Source organism: Hydra vulgaris, chromosome 02 (genome assembly GCF_038396675.1).
Source record: "Hydra vulgaris chromosome 02, alternate assembly HydraT2T_AEP".
NCBI lineage: Eukaryota > Metazoa > Cnidaria > Hydrozoa > Anthoathecata > Hydridae > Hydra > Hydra vulgaris.
In genome coordinates this window covers 42,252,102-42,265,000 of record NC_088921.1, presented here as the reverse complement: position 1 = coordinate 42,265,000, position 12,899 = coordinate 42,252,102, and the positions used below count along the sequence as shown (strand labels likewise).

General features: G+C 32.5%; 1 protein-coding gene across 2 annotated transcripts in view; it reads right to left on the bottom strand.

Annotated features, from left to right (window-relative positions):
* Positions 1-12,899, bottom strand: part of LOC100192229 (discoidin domain-containing receptor 2) — a 57,189-nt gene that overhangs the window by 32,171 nt on the left and 12,119 nt on the right. For both annotated transcript variants that reach the window (XM_065790977.1, XM_065790976.1), the window contains exon 2: positions 46-374. In XM_065790977.1, coding sequence (XP_065647049.1) covers positions 46-374 — 329 coding nt within the window. The remainder of the gene's footprint in view (positions 1-45; positions 375-12,899) is intronic.

Sequence of the window (12,899 nt, the reverse complement as noted above, 5' to 3'; positions counted from 1 at the left end):
TCAATAACATACTTTAGTATAAAACTTAAATTAAATAAATCTTACATCTGACTCATCATTTTTTGTCTTGTATTCAAAAAATCCATGATCTAGAATCTCATAGGAAATTCTAATCATTGGGCCAACACTATATGACTTGTATCCTTGAAGAGATATAGCAGTGATTTGATATTCATCAATAAGATCTATAGTTATATACACATCATCTTTAAAAACAGAATCTTTACTATTAGGTGAGTTTGGTATACACCAAGCTAATTTATTATTCAAACGTGCATAATATCCTTCTTTGCTACTAGCAACAGCATTTGGTGGTGCAAATATTGCCTTATCAAGAATTTTTCTACTCTCAAGACCAAGTGGCTTGCTACATTCTAAATAAAGTGAAGCAATTAGCACAAATAACTCATTAAAATCTTTGTCTAAGTATTGAAATTTTAAATTTCTATATATATAAAAAAAAACAACCTAATTTTATCACATAAATCAAACTATGTATATGAAGGCAACAGAAACTTTTACAAAATAAAAAAAGTTAATTTTTTTATCACAAAGATTTTTTTATAAAACTTTTGTTTATAACAAAGCAACAAAAATATACTGCAGGCTTGGACAGGAATGATGTGTGATCAAGCACTATTGTTGACCATGGAAATGATTATATTTTTTGACAACTTGACCGTGATGTTTAGATGTTTAACCCTTTTTCTGTGGTGACCGTAATATTACGGTTTAACTAAATTTTACCACAATGTGACAACTGTAATATTACGTTTTTTACTGACATTGACATCTAGGTACTGTTGTGCACGTAATATGGTTGTTTTACTTTTCTTATTTAAATGAAAAGAGCACATTGCATTGAATGTTTATTATATTTTTTTTTTCTTTTTCTTATTTATCTTGGCTTGAATAGTTTGAAGAGAAGGTATGAATGAAGAAACTTTTAAGAAAATTTTTATTTTATTTTGTTTTGTTTTTTAGATGTTTGTAAAAAGGTATTTTTTCATTTGTTTTGGATTCCAGAACCACAAAAATAAATAATGGCAGATACAAAATAAAATTCCAGAAAATGTAAATTGACAGCAGCCGAATTGGAAGCGTTAATTCAACACATTGATTCCAGTTCAGAATACGGAAGTGACATTTCACTTGAAATTTCGAATTTTGATAGTTCTGATGAAGTTCCAGCGAGGATTCCAATGCTAGATCTGTTGCAGATGCTGGAATATTTGATTATGATGCTGATGACGATGATGTGTTCCAATGGACTAATGCACCACAGCAGATACAACAGCAACTCCCATTCACAGGCACTCCCGGCCTAAAAATTCAGGTAATGTCACCAGATAACCCTCTTGAATATTTCAAACAATTTATGACTGATAATACCGTTTATCCAATTGTAATTGAAACTAATTGCTGTTATTCTCAGCTATTTGCGAATCCACGTATGCAAAGAAAATCTAGGTTGAAAAAGCGGAGAGATACAAATCCCTGTGTGATGAAAGTTTTTCTAGCCATATTTTTGTACCAGGGTTAGTACAAAAACCGGAATTGGCAATGTATTCAACTACTAATCCAATGTTGGCCACATCTTATGTGCGACGTATAATGTCCATAGTTCGATTCCTCCTTCTTATGGGATATTTACATTTTGTTGACAACACGGCCCTCCCAGTAGCTGAGTCTAATGCAGAGAAGTCATTCAATAAAATCAAACCTGTTTTCAAAGTGATTGTTTACAGATTTTCAATAGTGAATACACCTGACCAGAATATAGCGATTGACAATTCCCTGATGCTCTTGAAGGGAAGATTAGCAATGAAACAATATATACCACTGAAACGAGCTCAATTTGGTTTAAAATCATACCTGCTCTGTGAATCAGGTAGTGGTTATATCTAGAAAGAATTTACTCATATTGGACCTGCAATGCAATTGCAAGCATCTTGACATTACTGCACGATCTTCTAGGGAATGATTATACAGTATTCATGGATAACTTCTACACATCTCCATCACTGTTCAGAGAATTTATACAAAACCAAACTGATGCAGTTGGGACTGTTCGCTTAAACAAAAACATTTCAAGGTTTTGCGGAAAACTGATGTCTTTAAAATGGCATGACAAAAAAGATGTTACAATCATGCCAACTTATCATACCGCTGCAGTTCAAGATGTTGTTAGTCATTGTGGCATTAGAGTAAAACTGGTGGTCATCTGTGATTACAATCCCAACATGGGTGCTGTTGATGTATCAAACCAAATGTTAACATCATATACAGCTGAAAGAAAGACACAAAGTTTGTATAAAAAGTTATTCCGTCATCTGATAACCAAGGTTACCTTGAACTCTTATGTGCTGTATAAGAAAGACCAAAATAACAAACTCAATCATGTTCAGTTTCATTTGAAACTCATTGAGCGTCTGATTAAGGAATATCATGCGCCCGAGCATGTCGGTCACCCAACATCTTTCGAAGGTAGTCCTTTGCAAATTGCATCCAGACACTTTCCAAGTTATGTACCCACCATAAAAAAAAGTAAATGCTCAATGAGTTTGTGCTGTTTGTTCTGCACAAAAAATTTGCAAAGATGTACATGTTCAGTGTACTGATTGTGATGTTGGTTTGTGTGTAGCACCGTGCTTCCAAATCTACCATACTACCCAACAATTCTAATGTATAAATTTTTTTGTTCATATTGTTTTATTTAGATAAAAAAAAATTATAAAAAATGTATTTTGAAAAAAAAAAATTATAAAAAACTTCATTTCCAGCCTGAAATCATATTTTTTGATCATAATATGCTACTTAAATTTAAAAAAATTATAAAAAAATGTATAATCAATGTATTGAAAAAAAAAAAATTTGAAAAAAAAAAACTCCACAATGAGCAAAAGTTAAGAAAAAAAAACTCCACAGGAAAGGGGTTAAATAATTTTAAACATTTTAGAAATGCGCTGAAAAAAGAAACGCTAGCTAAACTTAAACTAGGAAGAAAATTAAAAAAATAATAATAATGAAGGAAAAAAAAAAAAAACTCCTTATGAAAAAGAAAATATATAAGCACCAAAATAAAACTTAAAATCGAAGCGAAAATTACTTTTTGTTACGTCTTTAATTGCATTTTAAAATAAATTACTAAAAAATTTGTCTTTTGAAACGTCTTTTATTATTTTTTTAACAATTGATTATTTGTCTTTTGAAACGTTTTATTATATAAAGTTACGCAAAACACTTTTACAAACTACTTCTAATGATTGTTTAATTAATGAACAAATTTTATTTAAATTACTAAAAAGTGTTACATATAATATTTTTAAATTGTATAAACATTCATTTTTTCCTAAAAGTTGTAAAAAAAAAAAAAAACTGTTTAAAAAAATACCGTAGTCTATTTAATATAGAAAATTTTAATCATTTCATGCTCTGATTAGTTAATCATCAAGTTAAAAAAATAAAGTTTAAACAATTCTTTGTAAAAATAGAAACAAAAAATAATAATAATAATTAAGCAATTAACTCATTCCATTGCAACAGAAGATTTAATTCAACTTATTCATAATTTAAAGTAACTTAAAAAATCATCTTTCAAAAGATTTTTAGAAAAACATGGAAAAATAGTTTCAAACAAATACTTATATTTAAATTTATCATAAAACATGCCTACATAAAAAAAATTTAAATATAACATTTGTTAATTTACAAAAAAAAACACTAATTTTTAACAAACACTTTAATCATACTTTTTATTTTATTTAAAGTCTTTGCGTAAAATATAAAAAACTTAAGAAAAGATCAATGATTAAAAGTTATTTATAATGTAACAATTTTTTTTACAGCATTTAAATTGTTAAAACATCAAATTTACCATGGTCAAGATGTAAAAAAAAAATATTATAAGTGTGGTCAGTTACAGCGTGCGATCGCACACCATTCCTGTTCAAGCCTGATACTGGTATACAAGCTTATTTACAAATGTTTCACCTTAAGAAACAATAAATATAGCTATGGATTTTAAAGTCAGATCAGGTTATCCTGCTACTGGTAACATGTAACCCAGTACAATCTGCTTCATGTCCTGCTGCCTTGCGGGATACGCCTTTTTAGGCAAAGGCTAGGAGATGCCAACTCCGATTTAAAACACCCCCTGCCTTGGGGCTCTTGGTTGAGTAAAGGCTAGAGATGGTGTCTCGATAAAAATACTCACCTTGGGCAGATGTTAAATGCACCCGGCTACTGTCTTGTAGAAGGCCTCCTAGGCAATGACTTAAGGGGTAAACAGATTCTACCTGTTGACCAGCCTTGCACCCCTTCTTCATCTATTAGGCTGGCGCAGATGTATTTTTAATACATTGTTTCCAGTTTAGGATGTTGAATGCTGGATCTTCTTGACTCAATGGATGGGTTTTGCTTGTGTCTCTGTTTTTATGACTAGGCAACTCATTCTATTATCTCCTAATGAGGGTACAGCTCTAAAATTCAGTTTCATGGTTCTGAGGCCGGCTTATAGTCAGGTTTCCCGAACTCTGTGGAAGCTCTCAGAGAGGCTGATTCCATCAACAGCTGAAAAATATCAAAGTATTAACAGTGCCATGTTGCGCATGGATGGTGTCCCTGTTTGTACTTTTGGTGTGCATTGCGGAGGCCACATTTGGAGCCCTTTGTTACGGCTTAGGGTTTATTAGTAGTAATGAGGGAATTGCTTGGGCTATTAAATGGTGTTCTGAGTACTATCTATGCTTTGAGTCAGGTTCTTCAACCTAATTTAAAAATGAATAAAGTACCAAAAACTATAAAACACAAAAAACTATCATCATCATCGTAAGAATTCACCCATTTGTCGTGAAACTAGGTTTGAATCCACAGACTATTCTTTCATGTGCTTTCGTTTAGCACCACTTCACTCTATTGCCTTTCTCTTTGTTCTATATCGCTCTCCTTCATCTCAAGACTGCACTCTTTTTGATGTTATTTCTGATCATATTGACCAAGCCCTCTCTCTTTATCCATCAGCTAATATAATCGTTGTCGGTGACTTTAATTCTCACCACTCTGAATGGCTTGGCTCTAGTGTCAGTGACTCTGCAGGCATTAAAGCCCACAACTTTTGCCTTTCTCAATCCCTAACTCAAATAGTCAACTTTCCAACTCGTTCCTGACAACCCGAATCATCATCTACCTTCTCTACTCGACTTATGTCTTGTTTCTGATCCTAGTCAGTGCTCAGTTTCTCCACATTCACCCTTAGGTGCTTCTGATCACAGTTTGATCTCTCTAAAACTAATATCTCATTCTTCTTCATCACCTGAATACCCCTATTATCGAACCTCTTACAACTACAGTAAGGCTGACTGGGATTCTTTCCGTGATTTTCTTCGTGATGGCCGTTGGGTAGAAATCTTTTGTCTTCCTGTCGACAAATGTGCTTCTTGCATAACTTTGTGGATTCAGGCTGGCATGGAATCTTTTATTCCCTCTCGACGATTCCAGGTCAAGCCTCACTCTCCTCCATGATTTTCCTCACACTGTGCTGCTGCGATTGCCAATCGAAACCGTTACTTCCATATTTATCAGCAAAACAATTCTCCAGAAAACAGACGTCTGTTTATTACTGCTAGAAACAAATGTAAAAAGGTTTTGTCTAACGCCAAAACCCGCTATTCTCAGGTCATGAAATCTCGTATCTTATCTCAAAAATTAGGCTCTCGTGACTTCTGGAGAATCTTTAATAATATCAATAATAAGGGCAAATCTATAATTCCACCTCTCTTGTATGGTTCAGACTTTGTCACCTCACCTAAAGACAAAGCCGAACTGTTTGATAAAAACTTTTCATCAATATCATCTCATGATTCCACTAATTGCGTTCTACCTGATATTGCCAACAAACAGGTTGATCCATTGCTTGACATTCATATCACTCCAGCATCTGTATCTAAAGTGATTTCCTGCCTAGACTCTTCTACAGCTTGTGGCCCAGACAACATACCTGTTATTGTCTTGCAGAAGTGTTCTCCAGAGCTGTCGTCTATACTCTCAAAACTATTCAACAAGTGCTTATCAGAGTCTTGTTTTCCAGCCTGCTGGAAAGTGGCATCTGTTATCCCTATCTTCAAAAATTCTGGGGAGCAATCTGATTCGTCTAACTACCGTCCCATAAGTCTTCTTCCTATCATAAGCAAGGTTTTTGAATCTTTAATTAACAAACACTTAATTTCTCATCTTGAATCTAATAACTTACTTTCTGACCATCAATATGGATTTCGATCTTCTCGTTCTACAGCTAATTTGCTAACAGTAATAACTGACAGGTTTTATCGTGCATTAGATGAAGGTGGAGAGGTTAAGGCCATCGCTCTTGACATTTCAAAAGCGTTTGATAAAGTTTGGCATGCTGGTCTTCTCCATAAGCTTTCTTCTTATGGTGTATCCGGCAACATCTTTATGATCATTGAATCCTTCCTTTCCAATCGTAGCATAAAAGTTGTCCTTGATGGACAACACTCTTCTTCTTATTCTGTAACTTCAGGGGTTCCTCAAGGTTCTATCCTTGGCCCTATACTCTTTTTAATTTACATTAATGATCTTTCAGATACTCTCACATCTAAGGTGGCATTGTTTGCAGATGATACTACCATTTATTCTTGTCGTAATAAGAAACCTACACCCTCTGATTGCTTGGAGGGGGCATTTGAGCTTGAAAAGGATCTCACTTCTGCTACAGCATGGGGCTCACAGTGGCTGGTGAACTTTAATTCAGATAAAACTCAATTTTTTTCAGCCAATCGTTATCGCAATAATTTAGATCTTCCTATATTTATGAACGGCGATGTACTCGATGAGTCACCTACTCTTGATCTTCTAGGATTAACTCTTACTTCCAATCTTTCTTGGAAACCATATATCAAATCAGTCGCAAAATTAGCATTTGCTAAGGTTGCATCTCTTTATCGAGCTCATCACTTTCTTACTTCGGATTCTATTCTCTATCTCTATAAATCTCAAATCCGGCCTTGTATGGAATACTGTTGCCATATCTGGGGCGGATTTTCTAATGATGCCCTTTCTCTTTTAGACAAGGTGCAAAAACGCCTTGTAAACATATTTGGACCTGCTCTTGCAGCCAACCTCCAACCATTATCACATCGTCGTACTGTTGCTTCTCTTTCCCTTTTCTACAAATACTATAATGTGCACTGCTCTAAAGAGCTAGCGTCTCTTGTGCCATCTACTAAAATTCATTCTCGTGTTACTCGTCATTCAATTAAGTGTCATCCTTTTTCTGTGACTGTTCTTAAGTGCTCCAAAAAGGTTTATTCATCTAGTTTTTTTCCTCGAACAACAGTTCTTTGGAATTCGCTTCCTTCATCTTGCTTTCCTGATTCATATAATTTGCACTCTTTTAAGTCATCCGTCAATCGTTATCTTGCTCTGCAATCTTCATCTTATCTTTTTCAGTACCTTCTAACTTTAATTAGTGGCTGCTTGCAGCCTTGTTGGAAGCGAAGATGTTTAAAAAAAATTTGTTAAAGATAAAAAACTAAATTTGAAATATCATTTTAAATTTCAACATTTTTTATTCGTTGGAAGTTATTATGATTAATTAGATGGTGTTATCATATTCTTTACTAGCACCAATTTAAGAGCCAATTTCTGAGAAAACTATGCAATGCTCAAAAGTGATATCTTTTCATTCTCAATTTTACATATTGCGTTGTTTGTAATATTTGCCCTTTTAATACTTGGAAAGTCACTTTTGGGGTTTTATGATTTTTAAACTAAGATTAAAAGCAATGAGACCACTGCACCCTAAGTTTCTTTTTATATTATAGAAGTATAGGTGGAACTTTAAAAAAAAAATCAAAAAACCTGAGGACAACTCTTTCTTTGTCTAAAAATCATAAGCTGAAATCACACATTTTTGAATTTGGGGCCTACTTTAAATACCTTTATCTCGGAGCGTAAAAAGTGCCCAGGACTTATCTTATTCTTTTTTGAAAAAGTATCTCATTGTTATTTGAATGGTCTAAAGAAACTGAGAGGATATTGTTTACAAAAAAACTTGAGACATCAAAGTGTCAAAAAATGTTTTAATTAGCGTTCAAATATCAGCCATTATGGGAAATGGGAAAGGTCCTAAGATTGAATTTATAAATTTTCTATTACTCCTTATTACAATTTTTTTAATGCAAAAAAAAAACTTAGGGGGTAATATTACATTGTTGAAATAACTTCACATCAAAATGATGCTAAAGCTGTTTGTTTGTTTTTTTCATTTATACAATTGTAGACTTTTAAAAATTTTTTTTCCAGTAAAGATTTTTAACTTGATGTTTATTGAACATAATTAATTATTGTTAGGCATTATTTCTTAATTTACAGTTATTCAGTATGGTTTATTGAGCATTTACTTCTGAATTATTCAGAACAGAGAATGAGCATTTTATGCTAAATGTACTTTAAAAAAACACGCTTACTTGCAAAAAATGTCAGTGCAAGAGGTTGTTGTTCAAAATGTTTGCAAAGTTAATGATGTCAAGTGTGGACCATATCCTCGTTTCAATGAAAAAAGGTTATTCAAGATACAAGATCTGACTTTCAATGTTAAAGCACACTTTGTAAAAAATAAAGTAAGAAATGCTCTTAGGAGTTGTAAAAAAAACCCCGTTAGCATCATATAGTAGTGTAAAACGATTGTTGTTTAATTCATTGCATAATATCTATGTTTTTAGGTTTTAAAGGCGCACCAAAAGACAGAATGGACAGAAAAGTCTCTTATAGAAAACCGAGGGTGCATATCACTTGATCTGATAATAACTATATAAGACCTTACCATAGATTTAACTTTGGTAAGAATTTGTTTACAACCGTATTTCAACAACAACAAAATTTAATTACTAAACCTTTAAAATAAATATTTCAAAATTTGATTTTTGTTAAAATTCATGGTATTTGCTGGGTTCCTCCAAGAAGATGCTGTCATTCAATGCATGAACTAAGTGTTGGTAAAAAATCACCAGCTGTAAGAAGTGTTTTAATAAATATGTCAACAAATGTTTCAAAACATTACAACAAAAATGTTCCTGTAGGTTCCGTATTTTGTCACAATCACCTTAAGCATTCTTATTCAAACTAAAACAAGTACTGCCACTAACGAAGAGATAGTTGAAGACACAACTGATTTTGATTTTGAGCCTAAAGAAATTTTACTTTCTGGAGAAAAGGTTGAAGGTGCTAATCTACTGGTAACAACTTATCAGAAGCACTCCACATCAGCTCTTTTCAGTTTCAGATAAAGAATAAAAAGATAGCTGATCTCAGCAATTGAACCAAAAATAGTTTACGAAGAAAATTTGAAAGAGCCAAGGTACAGCTTGCAAAGAAGTTCGCTGAAGCTGTTGCCCCAGATCAGAGTGAAGACTTTATCTCAATTGTTTTAAATAGATCTTTGGAAACTTCAGACAATGATACAAAATGATCTAAAAATAATTTGTTAAAAATTATGAAGAAAGTGACTCTATGGGTAAACATATTGTTCTGTGTTTAATTGAACATGAAAAATTTACTAAGAAGTTAATTATGAAAGTTTTTGGGTGCTCTAAATATAAGATAGACCAGGCACGAAAAATGAAGAATGTTAACATAGGTATAACTATTCCTGTCAAAATAGAAATTACGAGAAATCGACTAGACCAGAAAAAAGCTGAACATTTTCTCGATTTCATATTTAACAGCAACCTTCTTCAAGATGTTGCATATGGAGTACAAAAATTAAACTTGACTCAAATGATGTATATAAAATATCTCTTGCAGTTTTGACAGCTAAAATGAGTTTTTATAATTTTACAACTGCATTTTATAATGAAGTTTGCAGAAGTGAGAACTACTCTCCTTTATCGGAAAGCAGTTTGTGGCGAATACTTCATGCTGTTAAACCATCTCAACGAAAATGTTTAGCGGGACTGGATGATAATACTGCTGCAGCTATGAATGGTTTCTCTATGTTGCAAGATTTATCTTTGAAGTACCAGAATAGAGAGCTGAGTAATTTATTTGAATGCAGCAAACGATATTACAAAACTAATTTCCAGTTTAACTGCAGTGCAACCTACCCTAATTCTATCTCCCACTGCCCAATATTTGCTTTAAGTGATTTAACCGACAAGCAATTGCAACAGATTTCAATAGCACCTAAGGATAAGATTTGTTATGAGTGTGAAAGTTTAAACAAATCCTTAGTTGAGATAAAAAGATAAGCATCAAATAATTCAGCCGACAAGGATACTATTTATGATATTGAAATTGCTGAAAAAGATATCATTGATTATGAAAAACATTTAATGCGTGATTGTCAACAGAAAAAAGCCAAAGTTTTTGCTTTTGAAAGTCTTGATGAAGAAACTGGATTTTGGTTGAAAGACTATTGCCAAAAAGTTCTACCATCCAAATTCAGGGAAGGTCAAAAAGAATATTTTGGAAAAAAGGGGATGTCACTGCATGTAGACATTTTCTTCACTGAGAAAAACAACATTTTACATAAAAAGGTGCATTTTACAGCTCTTTATAGGTGTGAGCAAGGTTTATCAGAAACACTATCAATTGTCCAATTAGTTCTTCTGAAGTTTAAGCATGACCATTCTGGTGTTAATAATTTATTTGCAAAATCTGACAATGCTTCATTGTACCATGGCAACTTTATAATGGAAGCGCTTTTTATGCTGTGCAAAAATAACCAAGTGGCAAGGATCAGTGCGACAGAGAAGCTGCCAGAGCAAAGTCATTGATTTGTAGCTTTGTTGATGCTGGTAACGATTTGATATGTGCAGAGGACATTTATACTGCTTTACATTACGGACATGGGCTGAAAAACTCTGCTGTTGGTGTTGCCACTATAAAGGGCAAAAGCAAGTTGAGTGGAACAAAAATAGCTAAAATAGGTCAGTATCATTTGTTTCATAACTATATGAGTTCTTTCGTAACTATATGACAATGTGGCGATACTATGCAGTTGGTGATGGAGTTAAACAAGAATATTCTAATGTCAATTTTGATCTGCAAATGTTTTTAACACACCCATATAGTGATACTGACAAGAAAGCAAGAGTTTTTAAAAGCAATATGAAGGAAAAGTTTCGCAAAGATAGATCACTAAATTTGTTTCACTTTTGCTCTGAGCCAATTTGTAATGGATCATTCCATACATCAGAAGAACTAGAAAAACACATGATGTCAGGAAGACACATTATCAGCACTTTAATATCAGGAATGGATAACGTGAGACAGAGTTTCATAATAAAGATGCAAGTTCAGTCAAACTTACATAGTAATAAACCAAACTCATAACAAGAGGTATTTGAAGAAGAATGTTCTGACATTAGGAAATATGTTAAAGGTTGGGCTTTACTTACACGCAGTACCTTCCGGTATAGTATGAGACAAAAAGATATATTATGTAAACTCTTTATGAAAGGTGAAGTATCTGGAAAAAAGTTCAGCCCAGAGCAGGTGCACCTTTTGATAAGAAAAGAGCTTCAAGTCTCAGAATACGTAACAACTCAGCAAATAAGATCACTATTTTCACGTTGGAGCAGGCTAAAAAAAGACAAAAGATTAAATTAAATGATGTTGGTAGTACTAATGTGGATAACGAAGAAGAAGAGACAGCAGATCAAGGTAATAATTTTTATATCTACTCTCATTAATATATATTTTAATATTATTTTGTAATTATAAATATTTGTACAAGTGTTTGTATAAATATTTTTATTTTCCTTTATATAGATCAAGAAGAATTAGCAAATGAAGAATTTGAAAAGGAATTTATAAGCATTGCCATCGATTTATCTGGTGCATGGCATGAAAACAATTGGATTGTTGTTATTTATATGGGCAATTGGTATCCTGGGATTATAAATGAGGTACTTCATTTTCATTCAATGTTTAAAAAAAACGTTTTTCACTCAAATAAAAACATTTTTTTTAAACATTATTTGATCATTTTGAATTTGTCACTAAATTTAAAGGAAGTTTTACTTTTGTCAAATGAGAATCAGATTTTTCAAACTAGAAAAATCATAACTCATATTAGGTTCTCAGTGATGGTTACATGGTGAGCTGTATGAAGTATGCTTCTGCAGTCAAGAACCTTTTTAAATGGCTAGCTTTTCCTGATGTTATAAAATACAAAGACAGTGAAATCATTTGTGGAATTCTACCACCTTTACCGTTAAAACAGCCTGGAGACTATAAGCTTATGGATGATCAATTTGAAAAAGCCCAAAAGGCATTTCAAGCAACAATCCATTAAAGTCAAAGATATAGGATATGTAAAACTGATTTATGACGCAAACAATGACATAATTAGATAAGGACATCATATAATATATTGATTAATTCTGCTGCTACATTCGTTTTTTTTTTTAAATGTATAAAAAATTTAACTTTTTGTGGTGGAGTTATTTTAACAATGAAATATTACCCCCTAAATTTTTTTTCACATTCAAAAAATTGTAATATGGAGTAATATAAAATCTGTATCTTCAATCTTGGGACCTTTCAAGTTGCAAAAAGTTGCAAGAAACCACTATTTCAGTTAGAAGTTAACGAAGAGCAACAAAAAGGTTGCAAGCAACCACTATTTCAGTTAGAAGTTAACAGAAAGCAAAAATTAGAGTTAAAGATCAAGAAAACACTTGACAAGATTTAAAACTATAAATTGCATAAATCAGAAATACACAAAAATAAGAAAGAATTCTAAGAAATCAATGTGTTTGATGTTTGAGAAAAAAAATTAGATGATTAAATGTTTTTTGAGCATAAATGAACAGTTACAGTTAAAAAGTGCAACTGGCCTTTAATTCAGTCACGCAAGATTGAGTTTTATTTACTTT